Source organism: Martes martes (assembly GCF_963455335.1).
Source record: "Martes martes genome assembly, chromosome: 7".
Taxonomy (NCBI): Eukaryota; Metazoa; Chordata; class Mammalia; order Carnivora; family Mustelidae; genus Martes; species Martes martes.
In genome coordinates this window covers 37,486,405-37,510,696 of record NC_137894.1, presented here as the reverse complement: position 1 = coordinate 37,510,696, position 24,292 = coordinate 37,486,405, and the positions used below count along the sequence as shown (strand labels likewise).

The 24,292-nt window shown below is 35.5% G+C and overlaps 1 protein-coding gene across 3 annotated transcripts in view; it reads right to left on the bottom strand.

Annotated features, from left to right (window-relative positions):
- The window catches only part of TEX9 (testis expressed 9), a 65,810-nt gene that overhangs the window by 9,656 nt on the left and 31,862 nt on the right, over window positions 1-24,292 (bottom strand). For all 3 annotated transcript variants that reach the window (XM_080808780.1, XM_080808781.1, XM_080808782.1), the window contains one exon: window positions 20,334-20,468. In XM_080808780.1, the coding sequence (XP_080664906.1) occupies window positions 20,334-20,468 (135 nt within the window). The remainder of the gene's footprint in view (window positions 1-20,333; window positions 20,469-24,292) is intronic.

Below are 24,292 nucleotides of genomic sequence, written 5' to 3'. Positions count from 1 at the left end.
AATAAACAGTGCTAGGAAACTTGTTATCTCCAAGCAAAATAATGAACCTATACCCCCTATATCATACCATATACAAAAATTAACTCAAAGACCTTGGTCTTTGGTCAAAGACCTAAATGTAAACCCCCAAATTATGGAACTGTTAGAAGAAAACACAGAGGACATGGTACATGATATTGGATTTGGTTGTGATTTCTTGGGTAGGACACCAAAAATACAGGAAACAAAAGGAAAAATAAACTGGACTTACATCAAAGGACAAAATGAACAAAGAGAAAGCCAACCTATACAATGGTTTGCAGCTATTTGCAAATCACGTATCTGATAAGGGGTTAATATCTAGAATATGTAAAGAACTCCTCCAAATCAGTAATAGAGCACAGTCCACCAACTGTTTGAGTATGCTGTATATTTTTTAGGCATTTCCCTAAAGAAGATATATAAATGGCTTACTTCAAGCATATGAAAAGGTGATCGAATCACCAATTATTAGGGAAATGCAAATCAAAATCACAGAGAGAACCACCTAATAAACACAAGGATGACTACTATCAAAAAAATAAAACTCAAAACATGCACACACACACACAAACAAAAAACAAGTACTGGTGAAAATACAGAGAAACTAGAACCCTCATGCACCACTGGTGAGGATGTAAAATGATGCAGTTGCTGCAGAAAAGCAGTATTTTTTTTCTTAAAAATTAAAGACTTAACTTAATCTTATGATTAGAGCAAATCCACATGGTATGACCCAGCATTTCCACATCTGGACATATACCCCAAATAACTGAAAGCAGGGTCTTAAATAGATTAATTATATACTCATGCTCATAGCAGGATTATTCATAATAGTCAAAAGGCAGGAGCAACCCAAGTGTCCACAGACTAGTTGATAAACAAAATGTGGTATATACATACAGTGGAGTATTATTCGGCCTTAAAAAGAATGAAATTTTGACACATGATACAACATGGATGAAAGTGGAGGACAGTATGCTAAGTGAAATAAGCCAGTCACAAAAAGAGAAACATTGTATGAATTCACTTTTATGAGGTACCTAGAGTGATCAAAATAATAAAGATAGAAAGTGGAACAGTGGTTGTCAGGAGTGGGGGAGAAGGGAATGGGGAATTGCTGTTTAATAGACACTGAGTTGCAATTTTTGTAAGATGGAAGAAGAGTTCTGGAGTTTGGCTGCATAACATTGTGCATGTGTGTAACACCATGAACTGTACATTTAAAATACAAGAGGGTAAATTTTATGTGTACTATGCCAAAACTATTTTTTTAAAAGATAATTCTTTAAAACAAAAAGTAACAAAAAGTGTGGAATTTGTGTATATGTAAAATGTATGACAACAGCAAAAATGGCAGAAAAGAGTAAATGGAATATACCACTAAAAGTTTCTTAAATTATTCATAAAGTGCTATAATATTTCTTGAAGGTAGACAATGATAAAGAACTGTATGAGGAATGCTAAAATGTGCACAGAAAAGAGTTGAGAATACAGGAGATAAAATGGAATCATTAAAAGAATATTCAAAAGAAGGAGAGAAAGAAGAAAGGGAAAGAAAGAAAATATGCAAATAAACAAACAGGAAGTTAACAAAATTAAACACAACCATATTAATAATCACACAAAATGTAATGTTCTAAATATCCCACTTGAAAAGTCAGAGACTGCATTAAACAAATGAATAAACAAGTAAGAAAATAAGTACTCAACTATGTGCTGCCTACAAGATATAAAGGAGTTACAAGTAAAGGGATGGCAAAAGATAAACTAATGCTAACACTAATTAAAAGAAAGCTTAAGTGGGTGCCTGGATGGCTCAGTTGGTAGAGCATGTGACTCTGAAACTAAGGGTCATGAATCCAAGCCCCTTGTTGAGCATGGAGCCTACCATTAAAAAAAAAAAAAAAAAAAAAAAAAAGGCTAAAAAATGCTATTAGTTACTTAATATCTAAGTATATATCACAACAAAGACTACTATGAGGAATATGAAGTGTGTCACAGTAATAAAGATTTCAACTCAATATGAGGACATGACAATCTTAAATATAGACCTCCAAAATATATGATGCAAAAACTGACAAACTGAAAAAGGGAAAACAAACAAATCCACAATTTTATTTGGAGATCAATATCCCTCTCAATCACTGATGGAACAAGTAAACTAAAATATGTAAAGATACAGAAGATTTGAATGACACTATCAAGCAACTTGACATAATTGATATTTATTGAATGCTCCTCCCAACAAATGCAGAATATACATTCTTTTCAAGGGCACTGGGAACATTCACCAATTTAAATCACATTCCAGGCCATAAAACGAATCTCTATGAACTTATAGTGGTTCAAATAAGAACAAATGGTCCAGGGAAGATTGAGAGGGAGGTCCCTAAACTAACCCGTCCTGCAGATACAACTAGATTATGCTCACATCAGTACAGATAACCCAGAAAATGACCCAAAGACTGGCAGAACAAACTCCACAACTAAAGCAGAGAAAAGGCCACATCAAAAAGGGTGGGAAAGATAGAGATGCAGTTATAGTACAGATGCAGAAGCTAAACCCCACAGGTCTGGCCACCAGGGGAAGAAAGACACAGGCATGAAGGGGGTGAGAAACACGTGCCTGAATAAGGAAGACAAAGTCCCATGGCATTTGGCTGTGAAAATCAGAGGGATCAAATTTCACAAGTTCTTATAACCAGTGGGACTTTAAAGCCTGGAACTTTAAAAATTGGCAGGCTCAGCTATGGGAGAGCCCAGGGAACAAAAGGAAGCTGAGTCCCCACACTTAAAGAGACAGCACAACAAACAGCACCAGAGATACAGCTTAGAAGCAACAGTTTGAAAAACATCTGGGGGCACCTTGGTGGCTGAGTCAGTTATGTTGTCTACCTTCGGCTCAGGTCATGATCCCAGAGTCCTGGGATAGAGCCTCACATCAGGTTTCCTGCTCAGCAGTGAGTCTGCTTTTCCCTCTACCTCTGTGCTTCCCCCTACTCGTGCTCCCTCTCTTGCTCACTCACTCTGATAAAATAATTAAATGAAATCTTAAATTAAAAAAAGAAAAACAACTGGGAGAGTTAGTTACTAATTTCAGAATTCCCTGAGGAACTTCTCTAGGAACAAAGGAGCGGCAGGCTCCATGTCCCTCCCCTGCCCCCAAGCATTATCACATGGCTACCTGTGGGAATCAGCTCAGCATATGTGTTCACTATCTAACTTGCTTACACTGTGCCCTGCCACCTCCAGCCATAAATGGAATCCCTTCCTTGCAGGTCCTCTAACCCAGAAGAACAGTGCAAACTGCCACCACTGCATCTTCCAACCTCCCATGAAGGACACACATACTGGTAAAACTGCACCCCTCACCTGCGTGCCCCTCTGCAACTTGCAGAGCAACCCAGATGCCTAGTCTCCCCAGTAGCTGCACATCCCCTGTAGAAGAATACTGGCATCACTTCATTAAAAGTACACACCCTGTCTACTACATTCAAGAGCAATAGAGATAGCTGACCTTCCTAACACACAAGAACAAAGAGTTAGGCAAAATGAGGAGACAGAGGAATATGTCCCAAATGAAATAATAGGACAAAATCACAGCCAGACACCTAAATGAAATGCAGATAAATATGCCTGACAAAGAATTTAGTAATGATCATAAAGATACTCAGTGGATTTGAGAAGAGTGAAGGACATTAGTGAGATCCATAACACAGAGATAAAACAAGAACTGATCAGAAATGAAGAAAAAAATAATTGAAATTTAAAATACACTTGATGGAATAAATAACAGGCTAGAGGAAGCAGAGGAACAAATTAATGACCTGAAAGAGTAATGGGAAGTAATCAAGTGGAGCAAAGGAGAGAAAAAAAAAATGCAAAATGAGAACAGACTTAGGGAACCCAGTGACTCCCCATGTATAACATTCTCATTATAGGGATCCAAAAGAAGAAGAAAGAAAAAAGGGAGCAGAATATTTAATTAAATAAATAATAGCTGAAAACTTCCCTAAAGTGGGGAAGAAAACAGATATCCAGATCCTGGAGGTACAGATATTGCCCAACAAAACTGACCCAAGGAAGTCCACACCAAGACACAAAGTAATGAAAATGGGAAAAGTAGGGGCATCTGAGTGGCTCATTCATTTAAGTGTCTGCCTCCGGCTTGGGTCATGGTCCCTGGGTCCTGGGACTGAACCCTGCATCTGGCTCTCTGCTCAGTGGGAAGTCTGCCTCTCCCACTCCATCTGCATCTCCTCCAACTCATCAGCTCTCTTTTTCTCTCAAATAAGTAAGTAAAATCTTTTAAAGAATAAAATAAAATGGCAAAAAGTTGTGATAAAGAAGAAAACTTAAAAGCAGCAAGAGAAAAGAAGACAGTTATATACAAGGGGAAACCCCCTAAGGCTATCAGCAGATTTTTCAGCAGAAACTTAGGCCAGAGAGAATGACATGATATATTCAAAGTGCTGAAAGGGAAAAATGTGTAGCCAAGAATATTCAATCCAGTAAGACTCAGAACAGAAGGAGAGATAAAGAGTTTCTCAGACAAAAACTAAAAGAGTTCATAAGCACTAAACCAGCCCTACAAAAAATATTCAAAGGGACGCCTTGAGTGGAAAGGAAAGACCATTTGTGAGAGTATGGAAAGTAGAAAACACAAAAGCAGTAAAATTAAGTGTATCTATAAAACTCAGTCAAGGGATTCACAACATGTAAAAATGTAAAATATGACACCATAAGCCTAGAACAGGGTAGGAGAAAAGAATGGATTCAAATTTAAATGACCGTCAACTTCATATAGACTGTTACATGCTGAAGATGTTATATACACACCTAATGGAAACCATAAATAAAAAAATATTAATAAGTATGCAAAGAATAAAGAGAAAGAAATCCAAGTATATCACTAAATAAAGTCAGCAAACCATGGAAGAGAGCAAGACAAAGAATCAGACAAAAACTACAAAAATAACCACAAAAAAACAAGTAATAAAATGTTAATAAATACCTATCTATCAATAATTACTCTGAATGCAAATGGATTAACTGCTCCAAGTGAAACACAGGTTAACAAAATGGATAAGAAAACAAAACCCATTTATATGCTGCCTGTAAGAGACCTATTTTAGAACCAGATACCTCAGATGGAGAATGAGGGGATGGAGAAACATTGACCATGCAAATGGGTGTCAAAAGAAAGCTGGGGTAATAGTACTTAAATTGGACAAAATAGACTGTAAAACACTGTAACAAGACAAAGGACAATATATAATAATAAAGGGGACAACCCAACAAGAAGATACAATTATTTGTATTGGGTAAATATTTATATACCCAACATGGGAACACCCAAATACATAAAACAGTTAATAACAAACAGAAAGGACTAATCAATAGTGACACAATACTAGTAGGGAACTTCAACACTTCACTTAAATCAATGGACAGATCACCTAAACAGAAAATCAACAAGGAAAACAGTGGCTTTGAATGACACATTGGACCAAGTGACTTAACAGATATATTCAGAACATCCTAAAATAGCAAAATACATTCTTTTTGGGTCCCTGGGTGGCTCAGTTGGTTAAGCAATTGCCTTCAGCTCAGGTCATGATCCTGGAGTCCTGGGATCGAGTCCCACATCAGGTTCCCAGCTTCATGGAAAGTCTGCTTCTCCCTCTGATCTCCTCTCTCATGTGCTCTCACTCTGTCTCTGTCTCTCTCTCTCTCAAATAAATAAATAAAATCTTAAAAAAAAAAAAAAAAGAATACATTCTTTTCAAGCACATATGGAACATTCTACTAGAATTCTCCAGAACAGACCACATTTAGGTCACAAAACAAGTCTCAAGAAATTCAAAAAGATCAAAGTCATTCATGTGTCTTTTCTGACCACAGTCCCATGAAACTAGAAATCAACCACAAGAAAAAAATCTGGAAGGAGCACAAATACATGGAGATTAAATAACATGCTACTAAAAAATGAATGGGTCAACCAAGAAATCAAAGGAGAAATAAAAAATTACATGTAAACAAATGAAAATGGAAACACAATAGTCCAAAATCTTTGGGACGCAGCAAAAGCAGTTCTAAAAGGGAAGTTTATGGCAATACAGGCCTACCTCAAGAAATAAGAAAAATATCAAATAAACAACCTAACCTTACATCAAAAGGAGCTAGAAAAGGAAGAACAAACAAAACCCAAAACCAGCAGAAGGAAGGAAATTATAAAGATTACATCAGAAATAAACGACATAGAAACGATAAAAACAATAGAACAGATCAATGACACCAGGAGCTGGTCCTTTGAAAAGATCAACAATATTGATAAACCTCAAGCCAGACCCACCAAAAAAAAAAAAAAAAGAGAGAGAGAGAGAGAAAGAGAGAGGGAGAGAGAGAGAGGACTCAAATGAAATCACAAATGAAAGAGAAATAACAACCAACACCACATAAATACAAGGAATTTTAAGAGAATATTATGAAAAATTATATGCCAACAAATTGGATACCTGGAAGAAATAAAAAAGTTCCTAGAAACATATAACCTACCAAACTGAAACAGAAAGAAATAGAAAATTTGAACAGACTGATTACCAGCAATGAAATTGAATCAATAATCAAAAAACTCCCAAAAAACGAAAGTCCAGGACCAGAGAACTTCACAGGAAAATTCTACCAAACATTTAAGAAAAGAATTATTACCTTTTCTTCTCAAACTACTCCAAAAATAGAAGAGGAAGGAAAACTTCCAAGTTCATTCTGTAAGGCCACCATTACTCTGATACCAACACCAGATAAAGATACCATGAAAACAAAACAAAACAAACAAAATAGCTATAGGCCAATATCTCTGATGAACACATATCCAAAAATCCTCAACAAAATATTAGCAAACCAAATCCAACAATCCATCAAAAAAAAAGATCATTCATCACAATCAGTTAGGATTTATCCCTGGGATGCAAGGGTGGTTCAATATTTATGAATCAAAAAACATGACAGATCACATTACTAAGAGAAAGGATACAAACCATATAATCATTTCAACAGATACAGGAAAAAGCATTTAACAAAGTACAGCATCCATTCATGATAAAAAAAAAACAACACCTCAACAAATTCAGGTTTAGAGGGAACATACCTAAACATAATAAAGGCCTTGTATGAAATCCCACATCATACTCAATGGTGAAAAACAGAGCTTTTCCCCTAAGGTCAGGACCAAGACAAGGATGTCTACTCTTGTCACTCTTATTCACTATAGAACTGGAAGTTCTAGCCAGAGCAATCAGATAACAAAAAGAAACAAAAGGCATCCAAATTGCTAGGAAAGAAATAAAACTTTCACTATGTGCAGATGACACAATACCTATATATAAAACCCTAAAAACTCCATCAAACTACTACTAGCTGGTAAGTGAATTAAGTAATGTCAAAGGATACAAAAATCAATGTACAGAAATCTGTTGCATTTCTATACACTAATAATGAAGCAGCAGAAAGACAAATTAAGAAAGCAATCTCATTTACAACTGCACCAAAAGCAGTAAGATACCTAGGAGTAAACCTAAGCAAAGAGGTGAAAGACCTATACTCTGAAAACTATGTAACACTGATGGAAATAACTGAAGACAACATAAAGAAATGGAAAGACATTCCATGTTCATGGACTGCAAAAAAATTGTTAAAATGTCAGTACTACCAAAGCAATCTACAGATTTGATCCAATTCCTATCAAAATATCTCCAGCAAGGGCGCCTGGGTGGCTCAGCTGGTTAAGCATTCAACTCTTAATTTTGACTCAGGTCATGAGATCAATCTCAGCTTCGGGAATCTACACTCAGCAGGGAGTCTGCTTGAGATTCTTTCCCTCTGCCCCTCCCCCGGCTCTCTCTCTCAAATAAATAAATAAATAAATCTTAAAAAATACAACCAGCATTTTCCACAGAACTAAAACAAACAATCCTAAAATCCATATGTAACCACAGAAGACCCCAAACAGCCTGAAAAAGTAAAAACAAAACTAGAGGTATCACAATTGAAGACTTCAAGTTATATTACAAAGCTGTAGTTCTCAAAAGAGAATGGTACTGGCACAAAAATAGACAAACAGATTAACAGAACAGAGAGCCCAGAAATAAACCCACAATTATATAGTCAACTAATCTTCAACAAAGAAGGAAACAATATGCAATGGGGTAAACACAGTCTCTTTAACAAGTAAAATTGGGAAAACTGGATAGGTACATGCAAAAGAATGAAACCTGAACTGCTTTCTTACACCATACACAAAAATAAATTCAAAATGGATAAAGGCCTGGGGTGCCTGGGTGGCTCAGTGGGTTAAGCCTCTGCCTTCGGCTCAGGTCATGATCTCAGGGTTCTGGGATCGACCCCCCACATCGGGCTCTCCGCTCAGTGGGCAGCCTGCCCCCCCACCTGTCTCTGCCTACTTGTGATCTCTCTCTCTCTTTCTCTGTCAAATAAATAAATAAAATCTTTTTAGAAAACTGGATAAAGGCCTAAATGTGAGACCTAAAACCATAAAAATCCTAAAAGAGAGGATAGGCAGTAATTCTGACACTGTCTGTAGCAACATTTTTAGAGATAGGACTCCTGAAGCACGGGAAATAAAAGCAAAAATAAACTACTGCACAGTGAAGGAAACAAAATGCAAACTACTGAATGGGAGGAGATATTTGCAAATGACATATCCTATAAAGGGTTAGTATCCAAAATATATACAGAACTTCTACAATTCAAAACCCCAAAACTAAATGAGAAGATATGAACAGACGTTTCTCCAAAGAAGACATATACGTGACCAACAGAACATAAAAAGATGCTCAGTATCAATCATCATCCAGGAAATGCAAATCAAAGCCACAGGAGGTATCATCTCATACATGCCAGAATTGCTAAAATTAAAAAACACAAGAAACAAGTATTGCTGAGGATGTGGTGAAGAAGGAATCCTTCTGCTCTGCTGGTGAAAATGCAAACTGGTGCAGCCACTGTGGAAGACAGTATGAAGGTTCCTCAAACATTCTAAAACAGAAATACCATGTGATTCAGTAATTCCACTACTCAGTATTTAAAGAATATAAAAAGAGTAATCCAAAAAGATATATATGCATCTCCTTATTGTAGCATTATTTAAAATAACCAAATATAAAAACAGCCCAGCTATCCATCAACTGATGAAGGATAAAGAATAAGTGGTATAGGGGCACCTGGGTGGCACTGCTGGTTAAGCATCTAACTTCAGCTCAGGTCCTGATCCCAGGGTCCTGGGGTTGAGCCCCACATCAGGCTCCCTGCTCAGTGGGGAGCCTTCTTCCCCGTCTGTCTGCAGTTCCCCCACTTGTACTCACTCTCTGTCAGATATAGGTAAATAAAGAGACAAATATCTTAAAAAAAAAAAAAAAGTGGTATATATATATATATATACACACAATGAAATTCATTCACAAAAAGAATGAAATCTTGCCATTTGCAACAATATGGATAGAGCTAAGAGAGTATAATGCTAAGTGAAATAAGTCAGCCAGAGAAAGACAAATACCACATGATTTCACTCATATGTGGAAAGTCAGAAACCAAATAAATGAACATAGGAAAAAAGAGATAATGACTGAGAGAAAGAGAGAGAGAAACCAAGAGTTAACTATACAGAACTGATGGTTACTGGAGGGGAGGTGAGTAAGGCAATGGGTGAAATAAGTAATGAGGATTAAAAAACACTTTTCAGGGGCACCTGGGTGGCTCAGTGGTTTAAGCCTCTGCCTTCGGCTCAGGTCATGGTCTCAGGGTCCTGGGATCGAGCCCCGCGTCGGGCTCTCTGCTCAGCAGGAGCCTGCTTCCCCCTCTCTCTGTCTGCCTCTCTGCCTAGCTCTGATTTCTCTCTGTCAAATAAATAAAATAAAAAAAAAAAAACACGAAAAAAAAAAAAAAAAACACTTTTCATGATGAGCACAGAGTAATGTATAGGATTGTTCAATCACTATATTGTATACTTGTAACTAATATAACCCTGTATATTAACTATGTTGGAATTTTTAAAAATTAAAAAAAAGAACAAATGTATTATATGGTCATGATGGAATTAATAGTAAGGCTCTAGTAAAACTGAATAGGAAAATATGATACAAATGACCAATATCAAGAATGAGGGAGAAAAGGAAACCCATGAGAATGTGGGAAGAACACTATAGATTCTACAGTTATTTAAAGGACAATAAGAGAATAACAAATAAGAAAAAAGTGAGACTGTAAAAATAAATTTGATAACATAACATCATAGAATTAATCTGACAACATAGATAAAATGGACAGATTCCTTGAAAGACTCAATAAGGTATAGTTAGTCTCTATATAGACTAGAAATCTGATGAAAAATATGCCACCAGGATCCTATGTAGCCCACAAAACTTAAAATAGTTATTAGCTAGCACTTTACAAAAAGTATGCCTACCTTTGGCCTGTGTAGAATCTTAAGGATTCCAGAAAAAGTGACTTTAGCAAAGTTTCAAGAATAAATAAAACTCTATTTCTATCTTCTAGCAACAAATAATTGGAAACTGAAATTTTTTAAATTTATAATAACATGAAGAAAGATTAAATACTAAGGACTAAGTTTGAAAAAAAATACATGACCTGTATACTTTTCAGTATGTATGTAGTTTTTTTCAGTATTTATGTAGTTTTCACTACAAAAAAACTGCCTACTAAAAATGAAAAAGGCTTACAAAGTAGATAGGCTTTATTCATGATGTGAAAAACAAATTATTGTTAAGGTGTCATTTTTTCCCCAAATTGATCCACAGATTCAGTGCAACTCCAAACAAAACTTCAACAGGATTTTTTGTAGAAATAGGCAAGGTGATTCTAAAATTTATATGGAAATGCACAGGACCTAAATGAGCCAAAGCAATTTCTGGAAAGAACAGAATCATACTACATGCTTTCAAGATTTTATTATAAAGATGTAATAATTAAGACTGTTGTTAGTGTAAAGAAAGACAGAGACATCAATGGAACAGAAGAAAGATTCCAGAAATAGTGCCACATGTATCTGGGCAATTAATTTTCAACAAAGGTGTCAAGGCAATTCAATGGTAAAAGATAGTCTTATCAAAAAATAGTGCCCCACATATGCCAAAGACCCTTGACCCTTATATTATAAACAAAAATTCTCCTAAAAGCTCTAGCTATGCAACTTGTATAACAATACATAAGAGCAAATCTTAGTGACCTTAGATTTATTGGCAAGGAATTCTTTAACAGGACAAAAGAAGCACAAATTATAAAAGAAAAACAATAGATTAGGCTTTATCAAAATTTAAAACTTTACTCTTTAAAACAAATGTTACAAAAATAAAAGGAAATGGATAAGGTACTTGTGAGGCATATATCCAATAAAAGACATGTAGTTAGAATACATAAAACTCTTATAATTCATTTATAATAACAATTCAACTCAATTTTTACTCTTATAACTCACTTACAATAAGTCAACTCAATTTTTAAAAAGGGACCAAAGAGATAAAAACTAAGGAAATGTGAATAAAGTATACTCCTTATTTAATAATGTTATTAATTCATTCATTAACCATACTAAATGTACCATGCTAATGTATATGTTAGTTTCAGAGGAAACTGTGTTTGGAGATTACAGAAATGCTCTGTACTAACTTACCAATTTTAATGTTAATCTAAAACTTTTTAAAAAAAGAACTGTACTGTGTTATGTTATGTTATGTTATTCACCATAAAATATATTATTAGTTTTTGATGCAATGTTTCAAGATTCACTGTTTATCTAAAAATTAAACTTCATTAAAAATCGTTTTAAATGAATAAAAAACTTGTTACAAATACTTCTCCAAAGAAGATATCCAGACTCTGCTGAACCACCAATAAATCAAAGAAGAAATCAAAGGGAAAACAGTATCTTCAGACAAAAAAGATGAAAACACAAAATACTGAAACTTACAGGATATAGCAAAAGCAGTTCTAAGAGGGAAGTTCATAGCAATAAATGCCTACATTAAGATACAACAAGATCTCAAATAAACTAACTGTATGATTCAAAGAACCAGAAAAAGAAGAACACACTGCACCCAAAGCTAACAGAAGGAAGGACAAGATTGGAGCAGAAATAAATGAAATAGAAATAGGAATATAGAAAAGATGAACAAAACCAAGAGTTGTTTCTTTGAAAAGATAAAATTGAGAAACCTTTAGCTAGACTAATCAAGGAAAAAAGAGAGAAGTCCCCAAATCAGCAAAATTATGACAGAAATACAAAAGATCATAAGAAACTACTGTGAATAACTATATATCAACAAACTGGATGACCTAGATGAAATGGAGAAATTCTTAGAAACATACCACCTACCAAGACTGAATCAGGAAGAAATAGAAAATTTGAACAGATCAATTACTAGTAAGGAGATTGAATCAGTAGTCAAAAATTTCCCAACAAGAGCAAAGCCCAGGTCCAGATTGGCTTCACTGGTGAACTTTACCAAATGTTTAAAGAATCATGCCATCCTTCTCAAACTCTTTCAAAAAAAAAAAACAAAAAAAAACAAAAAAAAATCAAAAAGGATTTATTTTACAAGGCCAGCATGATTCTGATACTAAAACCAGAAAAGGACGCTATAAGAAAACTACATACCAACAATGTCTCTATGAATACAGATGCAAAATTTCTCAGTATAATACAGACCAAATTCAGCAGCACATAAGAGGATTATTCATCATGATCAAGTATGTTTTAACCCAGGGATGTAAGGATAGTTCAACATAAACAAATCCATCAATGTGATACATCACAACAGAATGAAAGAAAAAAAGCACATGATCATCTCAATTAACACAGAAAAAACATTTGACAAAATTCAACATCCATTCATGATTTAAAAAACTCTTAATAAATTAGGTTTAGAATGAATGTACCTTAACATATTATAGGCCATATATATGATAAGCTGCAATAGCTAACATCATAGTTATGGTGAAAGGATAAAAGGGTTTCCTTTAAGACTAAGAACAAGGCAAGGGTGCCCATTCTCACTACTCCTATTCAACAAAGTACTAGAAGCCCTACCCAGAGCAACCAGGCAGGAAAAAGAAATAAAAGCTACCAGAATTGGAAAGGAAGAAGTAAAATTATCTCTATTTGCATATGACATGATTTTATATATAGCAGCATTATTTATAATAGCCAAATTATGGAAGTGGCCTCAGTGTCCATTCATAAATGAATAGATAAAGGAGATGTGCATGTACACATGATAGAGTATTATTCAGCCATAAAAAAGAACAAAATCTTGCCATTTGCAATCACATGGATAGAGCTAGAGAGTGTAACCCTAAGTGAAATAAGTTGGTCAGAGATAATTATCCATACGATTTCACTCATATGTGGAATTTAAGGAAAAAAAAAAAAACAAAAAAAATGAGCAAAGGAGAAAACAGATAAACCAAGCAACAGACTTTCTTTTTTTTAAAAATATTTTATTTATTTATTTGACAGACAGAGATCACAAGTAGGCAGAGAGGCAAGCAGGCAGAGAGAGGAGGAAGCAGGCTGAGCAGAGAGCCCGATGTGGGGTTCGATCCCAGGACCCTGAGATCATGACCTGAGCCAAAGGCAGAGGCTTAACCCACTGAGCCATCCAGGCAGCCCCAAGAAACAGACTTTTAAGTACAGAGAACAAAGTAATGGTTACCAGAAGGGAAGTAGGTGGGGGGATGGGTAAAACAGGCAGTGGGGATTAAGGAGTACACTTGTGATGAGCACCGGGTGATATATGGAATTATTGAATCACTATAATGTAACTATCACCTGTAATTAGTATAACACTGAATGTTAATTACACAGAATTTAAAATAAAAAAGAAAGGGGAAAAAAGAGAATCCTGAAGACTCCACCAAGTAACTGTTAGATGTAATCAATAAATTCAGTAGTTGCGGGATACAAAATTAACATTCAAACATCAGTAATGTTTCTATACACTAAAAAAAGAATTATCTGAAAAAGAAATGATCTCATTTATAATATCATCAAAACCAATAAAACAGTTAGGAATAAACATAACTAAAGAGGTAAAACACATGTACAATGAAAACTGTAAGATACGAAGGAAATCAAAGAAGATACAAATGCATGGAAAGGTATCCTATGTTCACGGATTAGAAGAATATTGTTAAAATTTCCATACTACCAAACAATCTATAGATTGAGCACAATCTTCTCTACCAAGATTCCAATAGCACTTATTACAGAAATAAGCAAAACAATCCTAAAATTTATATAGAACCACAGAAGATTCCAAATAGTCAAAACACTCCTGAGGGGGGGGAAAAAAAAAAAGAACACAGTGGGAGGCATCTCACTTCCTAATTTCAAGCTATAAAGCTGTAGTAATTAAAATAGTATGGTACTGGCATAAAAGCAGACACTTGGACCAGGAGAACAGAATCAAGGGCTCAGAAATTGACCCACACACGTACAGTCAACTAATAGCTCACAAGGGAGGAAGAACACTCAACGGGAAAAGGATAGTCTTCTCAATAAATGGTACTGGGGAAATTGGATACTCACATGTAAAAGAATGAAACTTGGTTCCTATCTTACACCACTCACAAAAATTAACTTGAAATCGATTAAAGACTTAAATGTAAGACCAGAAACTCCTACAAGAAAGTACAGGAAAACAACTCCTTGACATGGGTCGTGACTATTAGTTTTTGGATAGGACACATAAATCATCAATAACAAAATGAAAAACAAAGGGAACTGCATCAAACTAAAAAGCTTTTGCACAGCAAAAGAAATAATCAACAAAATGAAAACAGAATGGGAAAAAGTATTTGTAAACCATATAGCTGATAAGGGGTTAACATTTAAAATATGTCCAGAAATCATACAACTCAATAGTAAAAATACTCCACAAATAATCTAATTTAAAAAATGGGCAAAGGACCTGAAGATATTTTCCGAAGAAGATAGAATACAAATGGCTAACAGCTACATGAAAAGGTGCTCAACATCACTAATCTTCAGGGAAATGCACATTAAAACCACAATGAGAAATCACCTCATGCCTGTTTGAATGGCTATCATCAAAAAACAAGAGATAACAAATGATGGAGAGGATGTGGAGAAAAGGGAACACTTGTGCACTGTTAGTGGGATTGTACATTGGTAAAACCACTGCGGAAAACAGTTTAGAGGTTCCTCAAAAAATTTAAACTACAACTATCATATAATCCAGCAATTCCACCTCTGTGAATGTATCTACAGGAAATGAAAATACCACATCAAAGAGATATCTGCAACCCCATGCTCACGGCAGTATTATTTACAATAGCCAAGACATGGAAACAAACTAAGTATCCATCAATGGATGAATGGATAGAGATGTTGTGGTATCGGTGCAATATTATTCAGCCACAAAAAAAGAAATCCTGCCATTCATAACATGGATAGACCTTGAGGTCATTATGCTAAGTGAAGTTAAGTCAGACAAAGACAAATACTGTGTGGTCTTACTCATATTTTAAAAAATCTTTTGAAAAACTATTCTAAAAAATGCATTAGAAAAACAGAAGCAGGGGATGGCAGGGAGCACAAGGGGGGGATTGGAGAAAGGTGGTCAAAAGTTACAAACTTCCAGTTATAACATAAAAAAGAACTAGAAATGTAATATGCAACATGATAACTACACTTAACTGTTACATAGTACATTTCAAAGTTGTTAAGTAGATCCTAAGAATCCTCAATACCAGGGAAAAAAGCTTTTATTTTTTTGTATCACTATGAGATGATGGATATTAAATAAACTTACTGTGGTAATCATTTCACAATATACGTAAATCAAATCATTATACTACACACCTTAAATTTATACAGTGCTGTATGTCAATTACATCTCAATAAAACTGGGGGGAAAAGAAGATATCAAGATCGCAAATAAGCACATAAAGATGTTCAGTATCATTCACCGGTCATTAGGAGTATGTAAAGTAACCACATAAGATAACCATTAGTCACCCACTGGCACAGTAAAATATCAAAGCCTGACTACATTTTTTTTTTTAAGATTTTATTTATTTGACAGACAGAAATCACAAGTAGGCAGAGAGGTAGGCATAGAGAGAGGAGGAAACAGGCTACCTGCCGAGCAGAGAGCCCGATGCAGGGCTCGATCCCAGGACCCTGGGATCATGACCCAAGCCAAAGGTAGAGGCTTTAACCCACTGAGCCACCCAGGCACCCCAAAGCCTGACTATGTTAAATGCTAGTGAAGATATGGACCAGCTAAAACTTTCATATGCTGCTGTGGGGAATATAAATTGTTAGAGACATTTTGGAAAACAGTTTGGCAGTTGAATGTACATCTATAATAAAACCCAGACATTTCATTCTAGGTATTTACCCAAGAGAAATGAAAACAGATGTCTACACAAAGACTTATACGTGAATGTTCATGGCAGCTTTTGTAATAGCAAAAACTGGCAAACAACACTAAGTCCATCGATATGGTGATATTGCTTGGTATATTTATACCTTGTATAAAACTACTAAAAGTGAACTACTGTCACATGCAACAATGGGATCAATCTCAAGATACCCAAAAATAACTCAATCTTCTTTCCCAACCTATTCCAGTGAATGGCACTACCTATCTGGTTCTGAAAATTAAAAATCAAAACATCCTTTTGAAAGCTTCCCCTTCCCACAATCCCATATCCAGTCCATCACCATGTCTTAGTGATTTTTTCTCTTTGATGTATTTTGGTACTTATTTTCTTTCCATTTTTACCAATATCAGTTTAGGCCAAGCTACCTCATCATCTCTCACACTGGTATCTTTTTTTTTTTTTTTCCTAAGATTTTATTTATTTATTTGACAGAGAGAGATCACAAGTAGGCAGAGAGGCAGGCAGAGAGAGGAAGGGAAGCAGGCTCCCTGCTGAGCAGAGAGCCCGACTCGACTTGGGGCTTGATCCCAGGACCCTGGGATCATGGGCCGAGCTGAAGGCAGAGGCTTTAACCCACTGAGCCACCCAGGCGCCCCTCACACTGCTATTCTTAACCAGAATCAATTCTTGCCTCCTTCCAGTGAATTCTCTACACAAGAAACAAAAATGCTTTCCAGGTGCTCATGTGATCACAGCATGGTCTCACCCAGCTTTGTTCGAAATAACCGCGTAGTGGCTTTGTACTATTCTTTTGACAAAAGCCAAAATACTTAACACCGCCTAAAGGATCTAAATGGTTTGGCCTCTACCTATGTTTGAGGCCTCATTTGGCAACATTACACTTCCATCCCCGACTTTCATGACCTTGTCTTTTTTTCCTGCCACAGAGCCACATTTCCTGCCACATTTTTTACATGAGATTCCTTTTGTCCATAATCTCTTCCTAGCATATAACTTGTTATTATTCAGATCTTAGTTTAAAATTGCATTTTTAAAAAAGCATTCCTTGACCTGGTTTCCTGCTCAAAGCACGGTTGTCCCTCACTTTTGCTTAATTGTCTAAGTAACACACAGCTTCTCCACTACAAAATGCATGATTACACAGACCACATTTATTTATTTATTTTTTATCACCTTTATACCTCCAACCTCTAGTAAAGATCTGGAAGGTACCTAGAAGGCCCTCATAAATATTTCTTTTTTTTTTTTTTTTTAAGATTTTATTTATTTATTTAACAGACAGAGAACACAAGTAGGCAGAGAGGCAGGCAGAGATAGAGGGAGGAGGAAGCAGGCTCCCCGCTGAGCAGAGAGCCCTATGTGGGGCTCGATCCTAGGACCCTGGGATCATGACCCGAGCCAAAGGCAGTGGCTTTAACCCACTGAGCCACCCAGGCGCCCTCTCATAAGTATTTCTTAATGATTTAATGAAGAATTAGAAATTACCTATTCCTAAAGAAAGTGACATGGGCTTGGTGACATATTTTAAATGGACTACAACCAAACCATATAATCAAATGCCCTGTTTTTAAGAAGAATTCCAATTAAAGCATCACATAGTTGTCTTTCCACATTCCTTCCTGAAGCATGCTTCAGAAGCAATTACTATGTTCAAGGCACTGAGACACAGCAGTGAATGAGACAGTCAGGGTACCTACACTCATGCAGCATCTGGTTAACTTGACTGACTTTTTGTTTCAAAAGTCACTTTTACTCTAAGGCCAGGTTACTTAATTCCTAACCTCTGTGGAGAATATATCATTTTAAAAAATAAATCCTTAACTTTCTGAACACTAAGAGGCAATCTTACTCTATTTTAAGGAAGACTTACTTTTTCTTAAGCATACAGACCTGAATAATTTTAATTATCTACCTAATTATGTCTAATCAGAATGAGAAGCAAGGCACAAAGAATGAAAATGGAAAAAAGTATAACTCCTCACAAAAAACTTACATACAGAGTAGACTATAAGGAAAAACTTATAGCATATCCCCAAAACATCCTTCAAAGACAGAAGTTAGAAATGAAGCAAAATAATTGAAAAATTAAAAACTGAAGACTCATAGACATACTTTTTCAGAAATCTGAAATAAGTTACATCTAAGAACTCTGATCTCAAAATGTCCACTTTATCGCAAATAGTTACACAAAATGTTCTCCCACTATGTTTAAACTGATCATCTATAATGCAGACTTGGGATCAGAAATTTGTCTTGAACATATTTGTTTTTACAGTGTTGATCATTTTAAACTAAGTAATGAGGACTTGGTATGTCAATTTGTAAAATGGCTGATTAGGATTATTGTTGTCATGGAAACAAATTTTCCCTCTACTTCTCTAAAGTGTGTGCTAAAACAGAGATGACATCTACAACCAAGAATTAGCAAATCCTGACATATACATGGTTATTCCATTTTATCTGCTTCAAAATCCCTTCAGAGTGAACCAAACTGGAAATAATATTCCAGTAGCATGCTAGTTATTGGCAAGTTATAAAGATGACTCCCGAACTTGTTCATTTAGTAAGTTGTATTAATAAACTCCCATCATACCATCATTGATGTCTCTTGAACATGAACACAATCTGATCGCTCAGCATAAACTATCTCACAGAAGAGATCACAAAACTCTGTAGTGTCTGTAACATTTTTGCATTTGTTAAATTTGTTGAAGGATTTATCAAGTTCAGTTTATTTCTATGTCCTTTTAAGTGTTATTAGTTTAATTTAAAATGTATCATCTGGGGACGCCTGGGTGGCTCAGTTGGTTAAGTTGCTGCCTTCGGCTCAGGTCATGATCCTGGGGTCCTGGGATCGAGTCCTGCATCGGGCTCCTTGCTCAGCGGGGAGCCTGCTTCCTCCTCTCTCTCTGCCTGCCTCTCTGCCTGCTTGTGTGTACTCTCTCTCTCTGACAAATAAATAAAATCTTTTTTTAAAAAAATGTATCATTTGTGTATGTAATGAAGGTGGCTCCTAACTTCATCATCCAAGCCACTGTTAAATTATTCAATATAATATACAATAAGGGAGAGATTCCAATGGAGCATCACTTTTAGGTTGACATAGAACCAAAAACTAATAGCCAAAATTTATAGAGTATACAAAATGTTTTCATATACAATGATCCTTAAGCCTTCATTTATTCAACAGATATTTCAGGAACTGAGTGCTAATTCTATGCCAATCACTGGCTAGATACTGGGATACAATAGTGATCCTTACCACTATATAACAGTGAATATCAAATGTCATCTCAGAACCAGTGGCTTCAGCATCACCCAGGGAACTAGTTAAAATGGGCCTCACCCCCGATCTACAAATCTGGAACTCTGCGGGTGGGGCCCAGCAACCTATGTTTTAATAAGCCTTCCAGGTAATTCTGATACTTGCTCAAGTTTGAGAACCACCGCCCGATAAAGTGGGCCTTTGCATTCTGTATTAGAAAAGTGGGGCTCAGAGAAGGAAACAGACTTGAGATACCAAAGAGACTTTTTCCTACCATTTATCCCTAGAAATTAGAAAAATGTCTGGCATGTCATATGGGCATACAATAAAAATTTGTTGGATGAAAAAATGACTGAATCCTCCAAAGAGTTGGGCTATCACCCAGTTATGCCAATAGACGAAGCAATATAATCTTAACTTCTTGAAAATACATATATCAATAATGAATGTACTTCTTCTGAAAAGAGAAATGTTCACCATGACATCAGGAATTATAACTTAAAAAGTGTATTTTTTTACTCTTGCATAAAAGAAGGTACGAAAGGTGACCACTACCAAAACTATTCAATTTTTCCATTACCTTGTTATTTTGCCTTGATTTACTTAACTCCAATTTATACTTTTCTGCCTCTTCTAGAGCTCTGTTCAACCGAACTTCTGTAGCACTTTGGTTACTGGCAGCCTGTTTTTGTTGTCTTCTTTTACTTTCTAATTCCTATATGGTAAAAGATACATGGAACATTTATAAATATATCATAAGTTCCCTCTATTATTCTGCAACATTTTCCATTTCCATATTCCTTGCTTTCTCCCAAATTTTACACACACTTACATACACACATACACCAAAGGCTAGGGTCTGAGCAATGAATGACAGAGGTCTCAGGAAATTTTTACCCTGAATTGGTATTAGAAAGATATATCCTTAAAGACATAGTCATGAATTAGGCTTTCAAATTACTTTTTGTTTAGAATTTTCTATCTCTTTTTATATAGTATAGAGGTCCTCTATGTTTATTTTATAAGCAACTCTTTGTCAGTATAGTTCTTCCTTTGGGAACCTCCCCAAAACAGCTATGTAAGGCCCGAACTCTATTAAATACTGTGCTTGTATAAACCTAACAAAGTATATCATGTAAGAAATATTTGTTAAAAACAGAGCATTCTACATTAGCCTTACAGGGAAAATCCCAACTCTGAGCAAAAACAACAGACCTTATGGATTCATGTTCCATGTCTTGGGGTAGGTTTAGACTTGCATTTCTGCAAATATTCTGAGAGATGCTCTTGCAGAGAATCTACAGAACAAACATGAATATGTAGGATAAACTCGAAACTCTACCACAATCTGGCACTATCATCTCATCTCCTGCAAGATGTTACCTTCAGATATATCTCCCAAATAGCTATGATGTTTCTTGCCTCTGAACCTTTGCTTATCTCATGCTCTTCCTTCTGCCCTGATCCCTCCTCCCTGCTCCTCATTTTTACCTAGCCAGCACCCATCCATCCTTTAAGACTCAACAAGGGGTGTACAGGAGGGTTTTATCTCCTCCAAGAAGCCTTCCCTCATTCTACTCCCACGGTAGATTAGGTACCCTTTCTTCAGAGCTTCTACAACACCTTAACACACATATGTCACAGCACCTGCTGTGCAGAACTGAAACTACCAGTTTACTTCATTTTCCCCACAATTAATATAAGCTCATTGAGGACAGAAACGGTCTTAATTTCTGTATTCCTGGAACTTCAGTGGCATAGAAGAGGCACTAATGACATATTTATTCACCTGAATTTATTTTGTAATATTTAACTCACTCTTCTTTGCATCCCCTACAATGCCTAGTACAGAGCCTTATATACAACAGATATTCAATAAATATCATGGAATTGAAATGATGCAGTTAAAAATACAGTTGTCTGTTTTCTTCTTCTATAATTTTTTTTTCTCCTGGCTGTATCACTGTGTTTTATTTGAAAACTGATCTCCCTGGCCCTAAGTAATTAAGGGCAAAACAAAACAAAACACAACAAAACACATGCTGCTCTTTATGTGGGTTTTTAAACAAATCAAACTGTGTATGAATACCATCTGCTATCACCAGCCTTCTTCACAGCTTTGTGGGTGGTAGCTACAGTAAGAGCAAGCTTGATTTATCTCACTGTTCACATGGAAAAGGCAGAGATTCTCATTAGCTACAAAGTCCACAGTTCTAGCTGCCTCATTTCTGCCTCCACCCATAAGAATAGGAAAATAAATCTTTGCCCTTCTCTTTCCTGCTGGTGACTTTGTAACCTACTTCATAGAAAAATGAAAACCATCCAACACCACATTATGTTCTTCTATCCATTAATCAACATGGCCCCCTTCTTGGGAGAAGTGAAAAAGAAAAAAGATAAGCATTAGAAAAGTAAAATACAAAATAAAGTATTCCCATATGAGCAAACCCACTAAGGAAAGGGAAAACCTTACCAAAAACTTGAAAACATTTCTGTTTTCAATCACACTCAAGTACTTTTTACAAAGCGCAAACAAGATACCAATATTGTTTGAGAGGTTATAAGCTGAAAATAATAAAGTAAATCTATTGTTACAAAAAAAAATTAAGCAGTCTACATGTTGTTAGAGAAAAATTTTAGGAAAGATTTCAAGCCCTGAATTTTACATTAGCTTTAAAAGAAAAATCTAGATCGCCTAAAGAAATTAAAATCTCACTTTAAAACTTAAATCCTATGAGATCCAATGAGAAATAACTTGCCATTCTCTCCTAACTTTCAAAGCATTCATAAGGAACTGAGAGAAGGCAAGAACAGACAGTTATGTATCAGTAGCCACAGCACTGACAAAAATGATAGCAAATGCTTTAAGAGTAACACAAATTGCCACAGTAATTCAGAAGAGGAATAACCAGATGAGAACAAATAAATGATCAGATACAGAAATAGTTATAAATAAGATATAGAAATTAGATAATAAATAAAGATATGGAAAGATTATAAATAAGATATAGAAGATCAGAACTAGAAATAAGTGGCTAAGGTACAAAAAGCAATAAACTTGGACTCAGAGAACCTATGAACTGTGGTAGACAGTTTTTGCATCTGAAATTGGTAGTAATGATATCTATGCCTAATTACTTATTCATATTTATCAAGGATTTACTACGTGCCAGGTACTATTCTACATGAACGATGGGCACACAAAATTAAGAATATATATAATAGATAATTAAGTAGTACACTATGAAATGTAAGCTGGGGGAGAAGGGAATAAAGAACTGGGGAGAGGTGCAGATCTATGTAATAAAAACATATGACTACACACAACTATCATATGTATGTGATAGCAATTTGTAAACTATATAATATTAATCAAAGATAAGGGCCAATAATATCAGGCTTTGCAGGATACATATAATCAAAAATTTAAAAGCTTTCTTTGCAAGATCAAGACCTGAAGAAATTAAGAAAATGCTTTTGAGGAGTTTTGCTATGGAAACAAAAAAGAACAAAAGCATCTTTAGGAAATGATATAAACTTCAATTTTAACTGGAGTGAAAGATAAAAAGAGAGCAGACTTTTTTTTGTGTGTGAGTTACTAATGATAAACATTGTGTGACATAACCCATGGTCAGAGAAACTTGTGAAATGTACCTACTGACTTTAATTTGACCAAAAAAACCCCAAAACAAAACAGAGATTAAGGATTCCACCCATTATGAAACAGTAAGAACCTAACATAAAAACACATTGTAAACAACCAAAAAAATAGTCAAAAAATGTTAAATAACTATTTAGAGATAAAGGAAGATAATAGGATTATGATTCCTGAGAGAAGAGAAATAAATGGAGTAGTCCTACAATCACCCCAGCGCTCTGCCTGGAGGCAATATCCACACTGTGGGTATAAGGAGGAGAAAAGAGCCAAGTTCTGCCGAGCTGCAGAGACAGAGATGGAAGCTGGAGAAGACTGGGGCAGCTGGAATTCTGAGAAGAATTCAAATAAGGAGGAACTCCATTAGGAGGGAGCTTTAGGAATCTACACAGGATATTCTTTGAGTATACTGAGGACTAGGCTACACCTAGTGGCTACTCTAGACACACCCAAGCCAAACTTAAAAACAGGCCTCAAAGGGACTAAACTGGCAAAAAAAATGACTTGTTTTCAAAGAGCACATTAAACACAGATACTTAACAATACAATATTCACAATGTCTAGTATCCAGTATAAAATCACTAACTAAACCAAGCAGTAGGAAAATGTGATTGATATCCAGAAGAAAAATTCAACAGAAACAAATCCATAAATGAGAAATACAATGGATCCAGCAGACAAGACTGTCAAAACAGCTATTTTAATTATATATATTAATATAATGAGGACATAAACTAAGAATATAAAAAAAGAATCAAATGGAACTTCTACAGATGAATACTATATCAAAATAAACACTTCACTTGTTTAAGAGTATATTATATACTGCAAAGAAAAGATTAGTGAGGGTGCCTGGGTGGCTCAGTGGTTAAAGCCTCTGCCTT